At 41.2% G+C, this 19680-nt stretch overlaps 1 protein-coding gene across 1 annotated transcript in view; it reads left to right on the top strand.

Annotated features, from left to right (window-relative positions):
• LOC103368769 (CUB and sushi domain-containing protein 1) overlaps positions 1-19680 on the top strand; it is a gene marked incomplete at its 5' end in the record, with an annotated part of 122606 nt that overhangs the window by 18760 nt on the left and 84166 nt on the right. Inside the window, 6 exons of the mRNA XM_008297239.1 lie at positions 1131-1257; positions 1767-1978; positions 4041-4232; positions 6346-6484; positions 11044-11231; positions 12917-13111. Coding sequence (XP_008295461.1) covers positions 1131-1257; positions 1767-1978; positions 4041-4232; positions 6346-6484; positions 11044-11231; positions 12917-13111 — 1053 coding nt within the window. The remainder of the gene's footprint in view (positions 1-1130; positions 1258-1766; positions 1979-4040; positions 4233-6345; positions 6485-11043; positions 11232-12916; positions 13112-19680) is intronic.

Below are 19680 nucleotides of genomic sequence, written 5' to 3'. Positions count from 1 at the left end.
TGAGCTGACACAGAAACTCAGATGTCTGTTGATGACCCCTGTACCAAGTCGGAAGCTCTTTGCCTGTCTGCTTCACCGAACTACATTGTGAAAGTAGCGCACTGTCTGTGGCTCTGATTAGTGGTGCCCTGGCTCAGTTTATACTTTCTGATTACTGCTGAAACTGTTTGAACTGATTTGTAGTTGGTCACCAATCTTCCTGTATCCTTCTTCATTCTTTGTGACCAGTCACAGTCAGATTTTCCAGTTTCTCTGCCAGTTCTGTTGCATGCAGAGCCATGATGCTAACATGGACACAGCAGAAAGTTTCCTGTGTTCAGGGCTTATCTTATAACCATATTCATACAGTTAGGATACCTGGAAATCATGGGTGCACTCATTTGGGTATCAGTGATCACTAGTCTATTTACTTTTGTTGCACTTTTAAGGGTCTACTTTGGGAGTTGTATTTTCGATAAAGTCTTAAAAGTATTAGTATTATATAGTTAAAGTATTTATTTTAAATCAAATCTAATCCAAAAAATATCTAAATAAAGCTAACAGCTACAAATTCATATCCAAAAAACATACATTAGCATTTAATGTTATACATTTTTAACATAGGAAATACCAACGTTTTTTAAAACTCAATTATAACCACGCCATCAGGGCTGAAATAAACTTTCTTTGGATCCAGTTAGATCCACCTACACTAGACATCAGGCATATAGGCCTGAGAACAATGACAATAAAACAAGACCCAATTCAACTAAATTAGACGGAATGCAATTTGAACCCTGTCCAGCTCAGCTCAATTTTCACTTCTGAGGAACTGAGAAAACAAAAAAAACCCTCTAATTGTGAGAGCCACTGTCGTAGTATACTAAACAGAGTCTTTAAGACTTTCAGAATGACAATTCAGGTGAATTGATGGGACTTTATTAGCTTTATTTTTTTTATTTGGTCTTCTTATTAAAAGTGATTCAGTGGCTCGTATTCTTCAATGCATTTCAAATTTCTATGTTATTGAGACGGTTGGATTTAAAGCGGAGAGTTTTTAACGTAATTACAAACTAAATTAAAAAGAGAGAATGAAAGTATTTCCATTTTTTTTGCAGTGATGATTATCTTGTTGTTTCCCTTCCTCGTAGCGGAGTGTGGAGGTCACATAACTGGAGCAGTGTCTGGGAGGATTCTGTCTCCGGGATATCCTGCTCCATACGACAACAACCTTCACTGTACCTGGACGATAGAGGCCGATACGGGGAAGACTATCAGGTAATTAGGAAGCAGCTGGGCACACGCTTAACTGTCATAATGAGCTGCATTTCTCTGGAGTGTTTTTAGGGTCTGCATTTAATGAAATTAACTAAAAAATGTTTGATAGATGGCAACTGAACCACCGTTTAAAGAAATAAGTAGCTTGCTGTGTTTTAACCAAGACAGACTAGAAGGAGTGGAAATAGCAGCAGCGGGTTTATATAGGACAACTCCCCTCTGACAACCTTCGCTCTACCTAGTCTATAGAGGTAAACACTGTCAGGTTAGATACATCCACTAATAGGAGATAAATGTTTACTGTCAAAGCCACTGCTGTGTTGGAGAGTACTCCACATTAGTCATTATGCCACCATTGTGTTTTTCAACACATTGTGGCTCCTGCTGGCATTAATGTGTGTGTGCACTTATGCCTGCTAGCGTGGTCTGTCTATTCTCAGCATGTGCTTCATTTTATTTTCATTGACAGGACTTTCGGTGAAACTGCTGTACCTTTTGTGTTTTCTCAGCCTCCACTTCATCGTCTTTGACACCGAGGTCGGCCACGATATTCTGAGAGTTTGGGACGGTCCATCTGGGCCGTCGGACGGCGGGATCCTTTTGAAAGAATGGTCGGGCCCGGCCTTACCTGAGGACATCCACTCGACTTTCAACATACTCACCCTGCAGTTTGACTCAGATTATTTCATCAGCAAGCAAGGATTTTCCATACAGTTCTCCAGTAAGTGGCTTTATCTCTCAATCGAAATCATTAAGCTCAAGTTCACATTGTAGAGGAAACTCTGATTTACTGAAGAAAACGCAAAAAATGCCCCGTGATTCTGCTAAATCGCTGATTTGGGTGGTCTGCCCTACTTTCTTCCTCCACTTCCATTTATGAAGAAAAACCCATTACTGAATTAGCAATTAAATTAGCTAATTAACAAACTGAGCACTCATCACACATATAGTTTCTTAGTTATTATATGAAGCTCATTTATATTGGCTATAAGATAATTAATCTGCCATTAATGCCGCATTTACCAGGATTTCTGAAAAACCTTTAGCCAAATAATCAAATGAGACATTTAATATCTCACCTTGGGACCCAGACGCACTGAAAGAGCCCAAGTCTCAATTTTCACACAGGAGAGAACAAATCAGCGAGTGCAGCTTCATCTCAGGTTAGTTAACAGTAGAATGAAACATTTCTTTGAGAAACCGTAGGTCTGTGTTTGCTGTGAAAGATTTTATAGATCAGCAAAGTGGTATCCATTCATTTTATGGGTTTTGCCTTTTAGCAGTTCAGTGAACACAAATTATTGCTGCTGTTTCTCCCATGGCAACCTGGGCAATTGTTGTGCCCTTTGGGTGCAGAGTTGGCCTTTGCTGTTTGAGCCACGGGAGCAACTTTTGGGCTCGAGCCACCGTAGCACCGAATCAGTGGTAAATTGAGTAAGAAAACGTGGAAAGCGGTATAAGAGACCGCCAAGAATGTTCTATCTTTACAACTGCTTATTCACATCAGCTGATCCGCACAAACACACACATGCACTTTATTGTACTTGTCCAACTTTACAAAGCCATTTATTGTCCACTCAGTTCTCGCGTGAGCCTGTTGTTCATCAATACACATAAATGTCAGCACATTTTTAGGACATATAAAGCTCCAGTCGTAGTGTTTCCATCCACTGCTTTCTGTTTCTCATTTTCTCTGCATCTCTCAAACATTTAGCTCTTTTTTTTTTTTTCTTTCCACTCTCCCCATATTTAAAACAATAAATATTTGCGCTCACTAACATGCTAATCAGAGGACTGCTTTTCCATTACTATGGTAATGACTCCTTATATTTACCTCCATGCTGATTTACTAAAGCAGTGGAAATGGTATTTACCACCACACCCATTTATTTAAAGCAAAGTTTGTGGATTTGTTGAGTTGGTGATTTTAAGCGTTTGATGTTTCTGCAAATTTCTGTCATTTTGTCGTCTCTCCTTCCTCTCTGTTCTGTAACCTGATGGAAAAAGTGGTCCTAGAAAGACTTTATGACATGATGTAATAATACTATGTTTTGCCATGTGCCACTTCTTGGATTATACTTGCAAAAGATTTTCTCAGTGTGGATGTAATTCAGGAGGCCAGCTTCAATGCAGACATGTTCTAGTATTATTTTAGCTAATCTATAGCTTTCACTGAATCTGACGTTTTGTGAGTAATTGCTGCTGTATAATAAAGATTCAAACAGTGGCTTTGTCCATTCTGTAGCAGATGACGTAGATCAGTCGTTCCCCACCTTCAAATTTAATTTGGATTTGCCAACATTCTTAGTTTTTCTGATTTCCTGCCTTCACCCCTTAACCCTGATTTTGAGTGGTCCCTAGAAGTAGATGACAGATAGGAAATCCCCAAACACTGCATATTACTCACCGTCTAGACGGCACTGGAAAGATGAATGAATAATTAAATAAATAAAGAGCTAATATACAATATACATGGTGTTATTAATATCGTGTTATTCATTTATTACTAAAAGAAGCAGTGGTAGTTGGAGACAAATGTGAAAACTCCTATTCACCGTGACCAGTTTGTAAATCACTGGTTCTTTCAATAATAAATACCATCATTTTGTTAGTGACTGTCAGTACGATGACGTGGCGATTCACTGTAGTGAGTTTCTGTTCTACACATGTCTTGGCTTCTTTGTCTGCTGTTACAGATACATTACTGTCATGTTTCAGTCTCAACGCTTCACTCTCCTCACATTATGTCTTTCATTACCTGTTTATTTCTCCTCGCTCTCCAGCCACAACAGCGACGACCTGCAACGACCCTGGCATCCCTGTAAATGGTTCTCGATACGGGGACAGCAAGGAGCCGGGCGACAGCATGACGTTCCAGTGTGATCCAGGCTACCAGCTGCAAGGCCAAGACACCATCACATGTGTGCGGATGGACAATAGATTCTACTGGCAGCCTGATCCTCCTACATGCATAGGTAGGTACAGTTTCTGCAGATTGCTTACTGCCAAACTAGAGGCCAGACCACTGCTGAGTGAGACACCATGAGTTAGAGTTAGAAGCTGTGTCATACTGCACTGCTAAAAATGAGGAGAGAACTACATTCAAAGGTTTATTGGTACTGCCCATTGTTCGTTATTTGTGAATATATCCCGCATATCTCTGTAAAATGAAATAAAATAAAGTGGATAAAAGCTGATTTTCTATTCCGGAGGCTTGGTGTTTAAGCTCAAGGAGAATCTGAAACAGGTGCAAAAGAAGCTGTGATTGGCATAAACACTGAGCTCTGTTGGCGTGACCAAGAAGAAAATTCAAGATGAAGTAGCAAAACCTCCTAAATTCCAATCTCATCTGTGTTGGCTGTGATGGACAAGTAGTGGAAGAGGCAGAACTGGGATGATGAGGCATGTGGTCAGGGGGAGGATTGTGGAAAAAGGGTTTGAGCTGTAGCATCACAGTATGATGGAGGTAGCAGTGATTGGAGACCTGTATCACTCCTGTTGAAAATCTGCTGCTTTTATACTTTTTTCTTTCTCTATTATCACCACCATCCAGCGCCCCTGCTGCTTGTAGCCCAGTGAGCTTCTGCATCCCACTCCACACTTCATTCACACCATTCTGCCGCGGTTTGTTTTTTTTTTTCCTCTCCGGCTTTCAGGTGTGCCGTCCTTCCTTCATTTTCTTTTCCTTCTTCTTGACACGCTTGACTGCCTCACTAAAGGAAAGAACCGACTCGAAGACCTGAAACATGGCTTATATTTTTGAATCAGAAAATGCAGGATTAGCACAGTCAGTGTAGCAAAAGATACGATCTGTAATTCAGCAAAAGCCCTTCTGTTTGTGCAACCTTCAGTTCCAATATGTTAGCCAAAAACAAGCCTGTAGCATGTTCACAGATTCATCTGCCCACACTTTTCTGTTTATTGTAAGCTGCTGCTGCTGAACTATATGCCTTTATCGAGATACAAAAGTCACACATTTCCTTTCGCTGATTAACTGCTGCATCCAGTTCAGTTTTTCTTTGTACGTGCCGAGTTCGCTTCTTCACTTTTCCAAGGACCAGGGTGAGGTATGACATCATACACAGGGATGTAGCTGGGATGCAAACAATGTTCGCAAACCAGAGAAAAGTCCTGCAGCAAGTAGCATGTTGTCCACCCCCAGTTCGCAGTAAGACACCACAAACATTCCCCTCGCTGTTACGTGCCACAGCTTCCTTTTCTGTTGCCTTCTGCTTTTCTTTATCAGCCACTACTGTATGGACGTCCTCCAGCACAGTCACAGAGACCAGAGCTTGTCTTGTAAACATGACCGCCAAACACATTATGCTTCTTTCCTGATATTGCCTTTGACTCTTTGCCAGCGACCTCACGTTTTACACGACCAAAGATAAAAATGTAGGGCTTAAATATCGCTCCATTTTCACTTAGCTTGGTGTGAGCCTCCATCTCCTGCACTTTCACCTTGGGTGGTGAATCCCTGGTGTTCAGAATATCCCAAGATTAAACACAACCCTGCACAGCACCACACACGATCCTCTAGAGTGTAGCGTGAGTGTGTCTCTGTCTGTGAGTGATTTGCAACTGTTAATGCCTTTGTTTACCTCTATTTCACTGTTGATAATCCGTTCACACCCACCCGCCACCCCCAAGACACCTCTCCATGTTTCAAACTCTTCCTTCACATCACCAAATTGCTGCTTGAATGCATCTTTCTATCTCTCTTGCCAATAGATCTTTCTTGCTCTCCGGCTTGTTGTGGGATAACAGGACCACTAGGGGTGATTCTCTCTCCTAACTACCCCCAGCCCTGCACTCTGTAACTAAATCTCACAGACTGTCTTTTGCTCTCTTACCCTCTGCAGCCACCTGTGGAGGTAATATCAGCGGTCCACTAGGGGTAATTCTCTCCCTCCTAACCAACCTCTGCCATACTTCTCATTACTAACTAACTCGCTTCCGCTCTGCCTTCCTGTGGGGGTTATATGAGCGGTCAATCAGGGGTGATTCTCTGTCCAAATAACCCCGAGCCCAATGCTGTGTAATCATCTTTCTCACTCTCTCTTCCTCTCGCTGTTTGTCTCTCTCCAGCGACCTGCGGGGGTAACGTCAGCGGTCCTTCTGGAGTCATTCTGTCTCCTAACTACCCCCAGCCTTACCCCCCTGGGAAAGAGTGCGACTGGAGAGTCAGAGTCAACCCTGACTTTGTCATTGCGCTCATCTTCAAAAGGTAGGCCAGCCAAATTTAAACAAACACGGTGCTACATCTACAAATACGTGTCTGCCTGCCTTTTTACTTTAGGAATGTTTATTACCCATTTTCCACCAAGAAGAACCAGGTGCTAGTTCATTGCTGGTGCTAGTGCTCAGTTGGTTCAAATCTCGCAACTCCTAAGAAAGTAGTCGCTTCTTCATCGGCAAGGAGCCAAGTTAGAGCCACGCCATACGTCACTGCATACGTAGACGTTTACGCTCGCACCATACTAACTTTTTTTTTACTGGTAGGACCAACTTTCTCATTTGGTTGCACTTCCCACCTTCTCACAGACAAAACATATGACTTACTGAACGTTTTCTTATCGACAGACCCTACAATTTACTGATGTTCCCTGAACGCCCTACATAGCAGGCTACGCAAGCTGCTTGATGGCTGCGGTGTGTTCTGACAGTTGTGCAACCAAAAGCGACTATAAAAAGAGTAAACTGGGGCCTTCTAATGTCAGATTTGTCCAAGATGAAACCAAATGATTTTTTCATGTGCAGTCTTTTCTATGAGCGGAAAAAACAGTGCTTGTAGGTGCGTTCTGTTTTCCATGAAAAGATCGTATTTCTAAGCGTAAATACCACAGTACACAGAAGTTATAAAAGTATTGTTTTCCACCACTGTGGTGCTGCTGGTGGGACACAATTGTACCGGATTTCAGCACAGTTTGTACAAAACTTCCATGTGTCTCATTCCAATGCATCTGCGATTGGACCAAGGATGTCCTGGTGAAAAACGACAAAATTACCACCTGTGTGTCCCGTTCTGTTCCCATCGGTCTTGTTGGTCACGATGCCCCCAGCCCCTGACGTAGTCGGTGCTTACCTCTGGCCCAGCAAAGAGTTGCTGCTTGCTATGCACCAGTTTTGAGAACCTGCAGTGGAAACACAAAGAACTGGGGCTAAGTTAGGCTCTGGCTCCGAGCTAGCACTGGAACCAACTCGGTGGAAAAGGGGTATATGGGCTTTAAAATACAAATGAAGCTTAGCTTTGGCTGTAGAAACACCCCTGACATTTGATTATTGATGCTTGCCCTGTTCCAGTTAATGCTACAGTCATTACAGTCAGGTAGATATTGATGTTTTTGTTGTCAGAAGACTTATTAACAAATCATAACACTACAGCACAACAAGAAAGAAAAGAGAGCAACAGTAAGATGTGTTTTCACTTAATTTTGAGGAAGTGCATCTGCAACAAACACATCAGGACACAGCAATGATGATATTAACTTTTAATGAGTTCGCCCAAATACCTCAGAAAACATGAAAAATGCAAACTTAAAGATTTAGGGAATGGCTAGGGTCCCCCAAGCATTTTGTAAAATATGTTTCTCCTCTGGCATAAATTAAAATATGTATTGTCCTCCATGGACTGTGTTCACGAGTTTGTTCAAGTTTATTTTTCAGTGTAGACTCCATGACTCACTGTGGCAGTACAGTCTGTACAGGTCTGTATATTCAGGAACTGGGCTGGTTTTATATTGATTACCATACAGTGAAGGGTCATTAAGGTAACCAGTGAACCAGTCTGTGTGGGGACAACCTCTAAAAGGCATTACAACTCTCTGAAAACTAGAATCCAGTTCTCACTTAAGTAACTACTGCTGTGTAATGATTAGTTTTTTGGAGGGCTGATGTCTTTTATAATCAAAAATTAGTATTTTTAATGCTTGTCAGGGCTTTTAAAAGCTGCTTTTTTCTTGTTCTTTTGACTTTTTAATCCTTGTGAACCTCTGGGTAATCTTCATTACTAAAGAACTAAAATATACACGCACAAAGTTTTCACTCTGTGTAGAAAGAAACTCTTTTTGCTCTCTTTCACACAAACATATGCACTATTCAGATACACTATACTGGCCTCGATTTTAAAAGTGAAATTAATGCATAAATGAAGGGAATGTCTGACCATTTCCATGTTTTGTTTCTTGCTAACAGGGCAGTGTTTATTTACACTTCAAGTCCTGATTGTGCCTCAGTGGTGAATATTTTACAAGTCACTGTGGTTAGAGGCTTATGACTAAAGCAAAAGTGAAGACTGAGCTTCAAATGTAGCAAAGGAGATAAAAGCAAAGCGGACTTTCTCCAGATTGCCAAAGGAGAAAAAATGACCCAATTTTGGCTTCGTGTTTTTCAGCTGGAGAGATAATTCCCTTCTGTTGTAACTGGGAGACAGTTTTATTTTACATTTAATTAGGTTGTATTGATATTGGTTGTTTTGTGAACGTTGTGTATCATTTCTTTGTCATTATTTATTTAATTTTAACTTTGTAGTTTTGTTTAATAAACCGCATTGAGATAGATTTCGTCTTGACCCAGCTGTTAATAACGCTCTTGATCGGTCTTCGGATTTAATCGCGGTACAATTCAGCGAGGTCGGAACTCATTTTGAGATATCATCGTTCGAGGGCCCACATCCAAGTGACCGTTGTTTTATAGGTCTGAACGTGTCGGCCTCAGAGTATTACTTCAAATATTGTGTTTTATAAATGTACTAACTATGCAGATTCAGTGTAAAAAAAAACACACATTTGCATTCCTGCAATGAGAGCAGTGACAGTCCTGTGGCATTACAGTAGATTATAAATTGTGTAATTGATTACTTTAACAATAATACACTTCCTCAAGTTTGTTTGTTTGCTCTTAATTTGCATCCTTAATGTATTCTTGTTGTGCTCTTCTTGGCATTAGAGGTTTTGGTGCTATCCTATTTCTTCTCAGTGAGATCTTTATGCTCTTTTTATGACATTTAGTAGCTTTAGCATTCAGACCCAGAATGTATCACTAATGCAAAAGGTATTAGCATGGATCTTTTAATGCTTTGTCAGTGCAAATGGGGCTTAGGTGCAGTTAAGCCCATTCTGCACCAGATATAAACACAGGGCTTAAACTCGGAGATTCTATGCACTTATTCTAACTTTGGTGATGTTTAACAAGTTCTTTCCTATAACAAATGTCGTTGTGAGACGAATGAAACTTAACGGCCAAACTCAGAAATTCATGATGGTCCTTTTGTGTCTTTAAAAAAAAAAAAAAAAGCAAGTGGAGGGGATTTCCATGTATATACCAGAGGCATGTCCTGATTCTAGTAACATATTTGATTGTTTGGGGTGTTCTTTTCTATGTCAAAACCTCAGTGTTTCTGATTTTACATTTCTTTCCTACAAAACCATCCATCCATCATCTATACACCGCTTAGTCCTCACTAGGTTCATGGGGGATTATCCCAGCTGACTCAGGGTGAAGGCAGGGGACACCCTGGACAGGTCACCAGTCTATCACAGGGCTACACTTAGAGACAGACAACCAAGCACACTCACATTCACACCTGTGGACAATTTAGAATCACCAATTAACCTCAACTTGTTTTTGGACTATGAGAGAACTCACACTGCATGGGGAGAACATGCAAACTCCACGCAGAAAGATCCCGGGTGTCCTCACTGGGACGCAATCCGGCGACCTTCTTCCTGCGAGGCGACGGTGCTAACCACTGCGCCACCTTGCAGCCCCCCTACAAAACCATTAAAAGCAAAAACGTTTGGCATTCGTCTACATTGTGTGGTTCGTTACCACCATAAACAGTTAGTGCTCTCTGCAGAACTGTCTATTACCTTACACCAGTTCTTGTGGCAAGAAGTCAGTGCTTTTTTGTGTATTTGGCGATAAATTGCAAATGTCGCTCTAAAGTAAGTCTAGTGCTCGAAAATTCCACTGAGTACTTTTCTGCTAGTTTAGAAATAGTGCTACATTCAAACCTACACAATACATCTCCCTCTTTCTCGCTTCTCCTTTATCTTTATTTCTTCTGACAGGATGTGCAAACACACTATCTCACACCCCCACACACACACATTTAACTCCAACCAACCACCAAAGTAGGGCGGTTTGGCAAGACAGGTGGGAGACTGAGCTAATACACACACACACACACTCAGAAAGCAAACTTAGAGAAACGTGTTTGTATGTGTGTTTAGGCGTGTAGTTTTATCCCCATGAGGACCAGATGTCTTCATGCATGTATGGAGATGAGAAGAAGTTGTTAAAGTTTTACACATAAGCACATGTATGTTGAGGATATAAAAATCAAGGTACACAATGCAGATAACTGGGTGATTGTTCTCCATAAAGATGACGCTGTAATTGGGTTATTGATAATAATAATGTGCTTTTAGTTATATACCGTTGTCTTATATGCAAGAGGAACACAAAGAAAACAACAAACACTTGATTTTTTTTCATTGTTTTTTCTTAACACATCCAGAAAACTTGTCAAATGTGTCAGAATGAAAGTAAGAAGATTAGCAGATGATTAAACGAGAGATAATACAAACTAATTGCCATTCATCAAAGGCAGCAGGTATTTGGTTTGAGCACGCGCCGCTGACTTGGTTGGAGAGTTTGAACACAAATAAACACACACTTAAAGCTATAAAAACTCCAAACAAACTGCACAATCAATCTCATTAGATCCCTAAATCTCACTTTCTCTGTGTCGTTTTTGTTTGTTTTTTCCTCCTTTACCCCCAGTTTCAACATGGAGCCAAGTTACGACTTCCTGCACATCTATGAAGGAGAAGACTCTAATGGGCCTCTACTCGCAAGTCTCCAAGGCAACCAGGCCCCTGAGCGGATAGAGAGCAGCAGTAACAGTCTCTTCCTGGCATTCAGATCTGATGCCTCGCTGGGCATGTCTGGGTTTGCCATCGAGTATCGAGGTAATTGAATCCAAAAACCTTGACTCGGGACATGTATATTTTGCAACAAGGTCACATTGAAGGTGCTGAAAAATCTTTGTGGATCGTAACCAGAAGGTATTAAACCTGTCTAAAGTGCAGATTAGCTCTGATGATACAAAGATAATACACAGTGGTGGTAATAGAAGTACTGCATTGTGGTTGTAGTAGTAGTGATAAAGTAGTATTTGGGGGTGGTAGTAAAAGTAGTACAATACCAGTAGAGTATTTGTAGTGTTACTAATAGATGATGATGGTGCTGATAGTAATAAAGTAGTAATTATCAATAATAATCCACTTCATCATAACCACACTACAGGCCTAATTAAGTTAAAAGTTACACTAATAATCATCTTGACACACGGATCAATATTACAAATTGGATATATTCATCAGGACAAATCAATGCCGTGCTACATTTCTCTCAGATAAAATACTTCACGTCTACTTTCAGGTTTTTCTGCACTAAAAACAATTACTGCCATTAAAGTGTGTATTTACGAAGTGTGATGGATAAGTGTGTCAACGCGGGAGTGTCTTCCGTACGCACTGGATAATATTTTAATCTGCCTACTCCTGTTAATTTCCTTCTTACATCACAAGTCTTTTTCAGCTGAAAGGGCATGCTGTTCCATGTCAGCCCATGAGTTGTTTACTTCCACAGATTGTGACTCATCCCGGTTTTACAGACGTTGCTTGACTAGAGGTGATTTAACGGCTATAGTCAACGCGGAACTTAGTTGTTCGACTGACTAGAGACTAGATCTGCTCTGTCAAATTTTATAAACTCTTTTTTTTCTTCACCCCCCCCCACACACACACTCTCTCTCTCTTGTTTCTCTCACCTCATTTATCTCTAATTAAAAAAAGATTATCTCCTTTTCTGTTGTCTGTCTCCTCACACCACCTCACACCTCTGTACTTTTGTCATTATTCACTACCTTTCATCTGCCATCTCTCTAATTAAAATACTGCCTTAATCATCTCCCTGTTTCACTTCTATGTTACCCTCCACCTCACACACACTCTCTCTCTCTCTGTCTGTCTGTTTCCCTCTGGCAAGCCCAATATCTCATTCTTATTGGGTGATCACAGAAAAGCAAACAAGCTGGCCCAACGCCAAGATATAAAGATCCAAGACAGTTTTTTGACCATGGTTGACTCCTCATATTTTTACTGCTTTAGTCCTTTATTCTTTTTTTGTGTGTCATTGAACCTCTTTTACCTTTATTTTTTTTTCTTTTTCTTCCAAAGGAGGCAAAATGTGTTTATAAGGGATATTATATAGGAAATTCAATATCACATCTATTAACCCATCAACACATTTTTACTCTTAATTTGGCCCAGAAATACCAACAAAACAGTAAAACCTGAAAATGTCCTCTACTAGGCTGCGTAAGACATTCGGCATGTTTTAGAAATTTACCACCGTGACTGATGTATTTAAATTCATATGAAAATTAATGTATGAATGTATAATCAGCACCGCCATGCAGATCGTTACAGTGACTTTTGTGCACCACATGGGAGGTTGTGGTGCACTGCTTCGTACTGATGTGATATCTCATGAGCTTGCCAAATGAATAAATAATGACAGATTATAACAGTTCGTAATAATAACAGTAGCATTCCTTTTCTTTTTTACAAATGCTCTCTCTTCGCCGCAGAAAAACCGAGAGAAGCCTGCTTTGACCCCGGCAACATTATGAACGCCAGTCGGACAGGCTACGACTACAAGCTGGGATCTCAGGTCTCCTACAGCTGTCACCACGGCTACACGACCGTGGGCGGGGATACCATCACCTGCGTCATGGGGCACGATGGGAAGCCGGTGTGGGACAGGGCGCTGCCGTCATGTAAAGGTAGGAGACGTACAATGGCATTTCTGTCAAAGCTGAGCGTTTAAGGGCGACCTGAATGGTTAAGCCGCATACAATTTAAATGCAATGCACTCAGTTTGGTTCCACATGGCGAGCTCACCTTTCCCCATCTCTACTCCCCTATTTCCAGTCCTGCTCTATAATGTCAGTTTTTCAGTCGAGGTAAATTACAAGTCATACCCAATACCTGTGGGGTTACCATGGAACTCCATTTAGGAAGCAGTATCATGCAAATTTGAAACTGATTTGTTGAAAACCTTCTTAAATGTGAGACTTGCTGGTCCAAGACCAACAATCGTGTGTGTGTGTGTGTCAGTGATTGTAGGCTGAGCTGTCTACTTGATTGACGGCTCAGAGAGGCAATGAAGTGACACCTGCCAAAGTGCCATCCACTGTATATCTGTGCTTTTGTGTGTATGCATGTGTGTGTGAGAGAGTGTGTGTTCTTTAAAGCGGCAGAGACCTGACCCAGTGCCATGTGGGTAAAAACACATTTTTAAAATTCAGATAATCCAGAACGTAAGGCAGCAGGACAAGGAAGGAATTTTAAAATGCACACATGGACAATGCATACTTACTTGAAAAAAAAACTTGGGGGGAAAAAAAAGGCTCCTGTGAAAGCTCTGTTTAATAATGTCTGAGAGACAGTGAGGAGGGTGGAGGTGGTGGTGGTGGTGGTGGGAGAGAATAAAGATGGGATAATTGCACTCAGAGTAGCTATTTTAGAACAGCAACGAATAACAGACAGCAAGGAAAAAAAAAAAAAGAACAGGACTCATCAATTCATTTTATCTCATGTTCTCATTCATCTAGTTTATTTCAAGATAATACGTCCACTTATCACATTTAAATACGTTGCACTCACTCAACCAATGTGGAACCTGGAAAGTTCTCTGCTGCACTCCAGCTGTTGTTTTGAAGACGCTGTAATTTAGCGCTCAGCAGCAGCACAGAACAACACAAGACGGATTCCCATCAAAGCGAAATAACATCACTCTGTCTTTTTTTAAAAAAACATTTTGTGAGCTGCATATGTAAAGATTTGCTTAAGTAACGGTAATGTTGCTTTTCTGTATGTCTTAAATACATCCGCACGTTGTTTTGGTGCACTTTATTCTGCAGTGTTTCCGATCACCTCATTGCTTGACCAGCTAGATAACAGGAAGTCAATCATGACATCAGTTAGCCAGCCTTTTAAGCCCTAACTTAACCTAAAATAGTAATGATTAATCAGCTACCTTTTCTAAATGGGTTTGGTTAAATTAGTTTTTGGTAGCTTATAATAACTTTTCTCTGTAAACTTGCTGTATGCTGATCAGGAAACAGAGGTGACTGATTATTTAGATGTCCCCCCCCACACAGTAATGTATTTATGGTTAGGAGCCAAATATTGGCATTTTAGTCACATTTGAAGGCTGTTAATGGAAGGCCACTTAATTGTCTTTTCTGAAATAAGAGCTGATCTGAAGCTCTGAAGGCCTCCCACTTTATCAGGCAATTGATTCATGTTTTTTTCACTCTTAATTGATTTTGATATGATTTTCGCATAATGTGTGTTTCTCTCAGGTTAAAAAAGAATACAAGGCCATTGTAATTCTAATACACAGACTATCATTACGCAATAAATGTGTTTTTTATACAATCGCTGCAAGTAAAGAGTCTACTATGCTCTTATACAGACTGGAAAACATGTTGAAAATCCCCTATTTCACTTCATACTCTTCTTTTTAGCTCTTGTTAAGTTTCAACAGTATCAGCCATGCACTTTGTCGGCGCGGTTGTTGTTTATTGGTTTCCTCACAGCGAGACCCAGATCTTGGGTTTTGTTCCTGCCCTTTCACTGATCCGAATACACGGAGCGATCTGCCGAGATTCCTGTCGCCGACGCTGCGAGACAATTCATACAGTCAAAGCAGAAGAATTTAACTGAATCCAGTCCGACCCAGTAATCTTGCTCTTTTATTCCCTCGACTCTTATTGCACATTGAATTTTCTCACCACATAGTTAGGGAAGTTTCTCTGTCTGTCTCTATCTTTGGGCAGCTCCTGGGGCTTTTAGACCAAACTCATTAGACAGGGTGAGACCTCTTTAAATAATACATCTCCACTTACACTCCCTCCGTCTCCTCTCTTCCTCCCTTTCATCCCACCTCGCACGTTCCCCTTTCTCCTCCTTCCTTTCCTTTCCCTTTTTCTCTGTCACTCCTCGCTCTCCTTTCTCTCTTCCTTTTTTCCCCCCTCTCCATCCTCTGCCTCTCTCTCTCTCTCTCTCTCTCTCTCTCTCTCTCTCTCTCTCTCTCTCTTATTTTACCCACCTCCTCTGTGTCTGATTTACTCTTTATTTTTCTCTCACCATTTCCTTCTGGCTCGCTCACCCCTTCTTGCTCTCTCTCTCTCTCCCTCTCTCTCTCCCTCACACACACACAAACACCTCCCATCTCAAACCGCTCTTTTATTGGTTTCCATGGTAACTAAGAGCTGGTGCGAGAAAGAAGGAATTCTCCGTGACTGTTGATAGGGTTGTGTGTGTGTGTGTGTGTAGGTGTGTGTGTTTGCGTGTGTGTGTGTGTGTGTGTGTGCGACAGAGAAAAAGAGAGAGGTAAAGTGAGAGAGAGACATAGCTATTATAGAGTGCCGCCTAGAGGCAGTATTCACACACACGCACACACACACACACACACACACGTACACACACTAAATACAGTGTGCCACTCGTGCTTATACAGTGCCGAGAAAAAGTAAGTGAACCCTTCAGATATGTTATTGCTATTGCAAGTTTGTATACGTTTCTCATAAGATGGGAGCAGACAAACACAATCCATTGTACCTAATAACAGACTAATGTGTATGTTGTTTTTGTCCATATACATAAATACAGTGCTGAAAACACTCATTAGACCACCACCCAGTGTAAGGCTTTGCTACAGCTGTCCTAACTTAGCAGCATTGGTAATTACCAAACTTAATTTTTAGTCTCTGTAATGGTTAATACACCACGATGTAGAAAGTCTTTAACCAAAATGATATTTTTAATGCTAAAATATCATTATTATTGCTATCCATGAATTTTTTAATTCACTGTTTTACAAAAAAACAAATGGAAAAAAACAATTATTACTTGGTTACGATGTCAAATTCTTGTTATTTACTTGCATTCCTGAACAGAATAATTAGTTTTAGTGGTTAAAAGTTATGCTTGATTAGTTTCTGACTCCTCAGAGAAGCCCAGTGAGTCGGCTCGAATTTGGGTATAAAAAAGAGAATTCAGTTTGAAATTCCTTATTCCTGTTCACAATGGTAAAACATCGAGAGCTGAGTGTGAATTGAAGCACTTCATGATGCTGGATGGTCTATATGTATTTATATACAGTGCTCAATAAACTAGACAGGTGGTCGTGTATGTTATTCAAGCTTTAATTGTAAGGTATTATCAACAGAGCTAGTTGGACTCATGAGTTAGAAAACCAGGATTTCATGGGAAGCTCTGCTGATGTGAACCTGTTTGTGGACTGATTAAACTGAGGTTGACTTGTTTGGACAAAGCATGCAGCGCTACATAATATGGTAGACAAAGCACGGTGGAGGAAGCATCATAATCTGAGGGCTGCTGTACTCCCTCTGGGCCCGGAAAGCTCACCATCACTGAGGGGAAAATGAACTGTCAGGTTTATCGAGGTATCTTAGAAGATAACGTCAGAGTGGCTGTTCACCAGCTGAAGCTCAGTGGACGCTGGTCAATGCAGCAGCACAATGACCCTAAACATGGAAGTAAATCGACTACAGACTGCCTTCAGACAAAGGAAATCTGTCCTTGGGAGTGACCCACTCAGAGCCCAGACCTTAACCCGACAGATATACTGTTGAATGACCTCCACAGAGAGCCATTGACACCATACATCGTAAGGATATGGCTGAGCTGAATCAGTTCTGTGAGAAAGAAATTCCTCTTGAATTGCAGGTCCAGAAACACAGTTTGAGGTCACTGCTGCCAAATGAGGTTTGACTGGTTTTTTAAACTAAGGCGTCTAATACGTTTCCCACCAGCACTCACCAGCACATAGTTTTCTTTACATGCAAACACACCGATGTTCACTTTTTACGTACTCTATATTTGTTTAAATATCAGTATATTCATTTTCTGAGTGTGTGTATGTGTGTGATTTTTATTACTCTTGTACAGCCGTGGAGCGCTGTCTCTGTTCTAATAATGAAGACCACAACAAAGTTTGTTTATTTTATTTATCAGCTGGGATTATATTATCGATTGACCAGACTGAAATCATTTTCTTCATTCTGAAATTGCTCTTTTGACCCGAGAGCCACGTAGCTTCGTAGGATGTGCATATTGAGGATTCTTATTGTTTCCGTTGTGTGCTGCAGTAGGCCAGCAAAGTTGGAAAATGTTTTCTTTTCCATCATCGCGTTCATGCAGTTTCACAACACTGACTCCATCAGCACAACAGTAGAGTCGTACTCACAGTTCTGCTTGAATTCCAGCTGCTGCGTGACTACCCGTAAACGTTTCCTGTGTTTTATCACAAGTGCGCTTTTGTTTAACTGCACATAACACACAATGTACACATGCACAGGCGACATGATGATGGATGACGCACTCCCACCAATGGTGCTATACCAACGCACTGATAAGGTGGTGGTAACTTGCCAAGATGTGCATTAGTACGCAACCAAAGGCAGCGAGGAATAACACCGCAAGCCAGTAAACATGGCTGTTAACAAGGATGAGCTAAAAACACAAATCTGCTTTCCAAATGACTTATAAAGAAGGAAAGGCCGACATGTTTGTTGGACCCCAAGGATACCCACGATGCTCTTTGGTGGGCAACATAGAGTGTAAACATAATTTTTTATGTGTTTACAAGAAAACCCTATAGGGCTCCTTTAATGACACTCAGCACCTCCTGTACATTCATGGAACATTTAAAGCCCTCTTGTGGCAAAATCCCAACATTCCTGGTTGGTTTTAATCAAGAATAAGGTAGAGAGGAAACAATAAGGGGATGAAAACAGAATTTCTTTTCGTTAGTATGAGGTAGAATTTAACAGATTTTGCCGTGTGATTTGTTCGAGTTGTGTTGGTTCCACCCTTCCTCCATGTATTTTAACCAGCTTTTATTTGTTTAGGCTGACTGCTTCAGGTACGCCTGAGAGTTTGGATTTCTTTTCCTGCCAATGCTGATAGTGTTCAGAGGAGATGCTTGTTGACTCTTTCCGGTCTTGGGCCAGAACACATTGCAGGTTGCATTCACAGGCTGTAAAGTACCATATGGGAACTTTATTCACAATAAGTACGTGTTCATGTGTAAAACTTCAAGGTGAAACATGAGCAGTCTGGCTGCTGAGGTAGGAAATCCTCAATCTGCTCCTACATACTGATCATTCATGTTGTACCCTCTTTGTACTGAGGTACTCTGACACGCACTAAATCCAGGAAATAGGGGGAGGTGTTATAAATAGGGCTTATAAAGTTTTAAATCTTCTTCGATGTGCAATTTCTTTGAAAAAGGCCTGTGCATAAACATCCATTATCTATACACTGCTTAATCCTCACTGGGGTCGCGGGAAGGGCTGGAGTCTATCCCAGCTGACTTAGGGTGAAGGCAGGGGACACCTGGACAGGTCACCAGTCTATCACAGGGCTACACTTAGAGACAGACATGTTTTTGGACTTGTGGGAGGAAGCCGGAGAACCCGGAGAGAACCCACACTGCACAGAAAGAACATGTAAACTTGCGTCCTCACTGGGACACGAGCCTGGGATCTTCTAGCTACTAGGCGATGGTGCTAGCCACCGATCCACCTTGCATGAACATATTGTAATAATTTGTGTTACTATCCATCCATCCATTATCTATACACCACTTAATCCTCACTAGGGTCGCGGGGGGGCTGGAGTCTATCCCAGCTGACTTAAGGTGAAGACAGGGGACACCCTGGACAGGTCACCAGTCTATCACAGGGACACACTTAGAGACAGACATGTTTTTGGACTTGTGGGAGGAAGCCAGAGAACCCGGAGAGAACCACGCTGCACAGAGAGAACATGTAAACTTGTGTCCTCACTGGGACATGAGCTGGACATCTTCTTGCTGCGAGGCGACGGTGCTAACCACTGCTCCACCCTGCATAAACATATTGCAATGATTTGTGTCACTATTTTTCCAAAATTCTTCTTCTTTTCTCCAGCAGTTTTGTTCTGATTGTGTTTCATGATAAAAATAAATAGGTTCTATTGTGTATTAGTTTCCCAAAAACTCCTGGAAGAACTGCAACATAACTTTTAAAGTTTAGGACATTTTAGAAATCTTTTCCTGCACTCTTACTGCCACTTTAAGCCCTGCTGTGTGTGTGTGCATTTCTGTGAGAGGAAAAAGGAAAATGAGACGCAGACAGTGAGAGGTAGGACTACAAAAAGTGTTGTGTGTGTGTGTGTGTGTGTGTGTGTGGATGATCAAAGCGCATGGATGTGTGAGAGAAAGAGAGTGACTTGCATCGCGTTTTTTGCATTTGTTTGTGTGTGTGTGAGTGTGTGT

This window comes from Stegastes partitus, unplaced genomic scaffold (assembly GCF_000690725.1).
Source record: "Stegastes partitus isolate 25-593 unplaced genomic scaffold, Stegastes_partitus-1.0.2 Scaffold1202, whole genome shotgun sequence".
Classification (NCBI taxonomy): Eukaryota; Metazoa; Chordata; class Actinopteri; family Pomacentridae; genus Stegastes; species Stegastes partitus.
The sequence above is the reverse complement of the archived record's forward strand: the minus strand, read 5'-3'. Positions and strand labels throughout refer to the sequence as shown.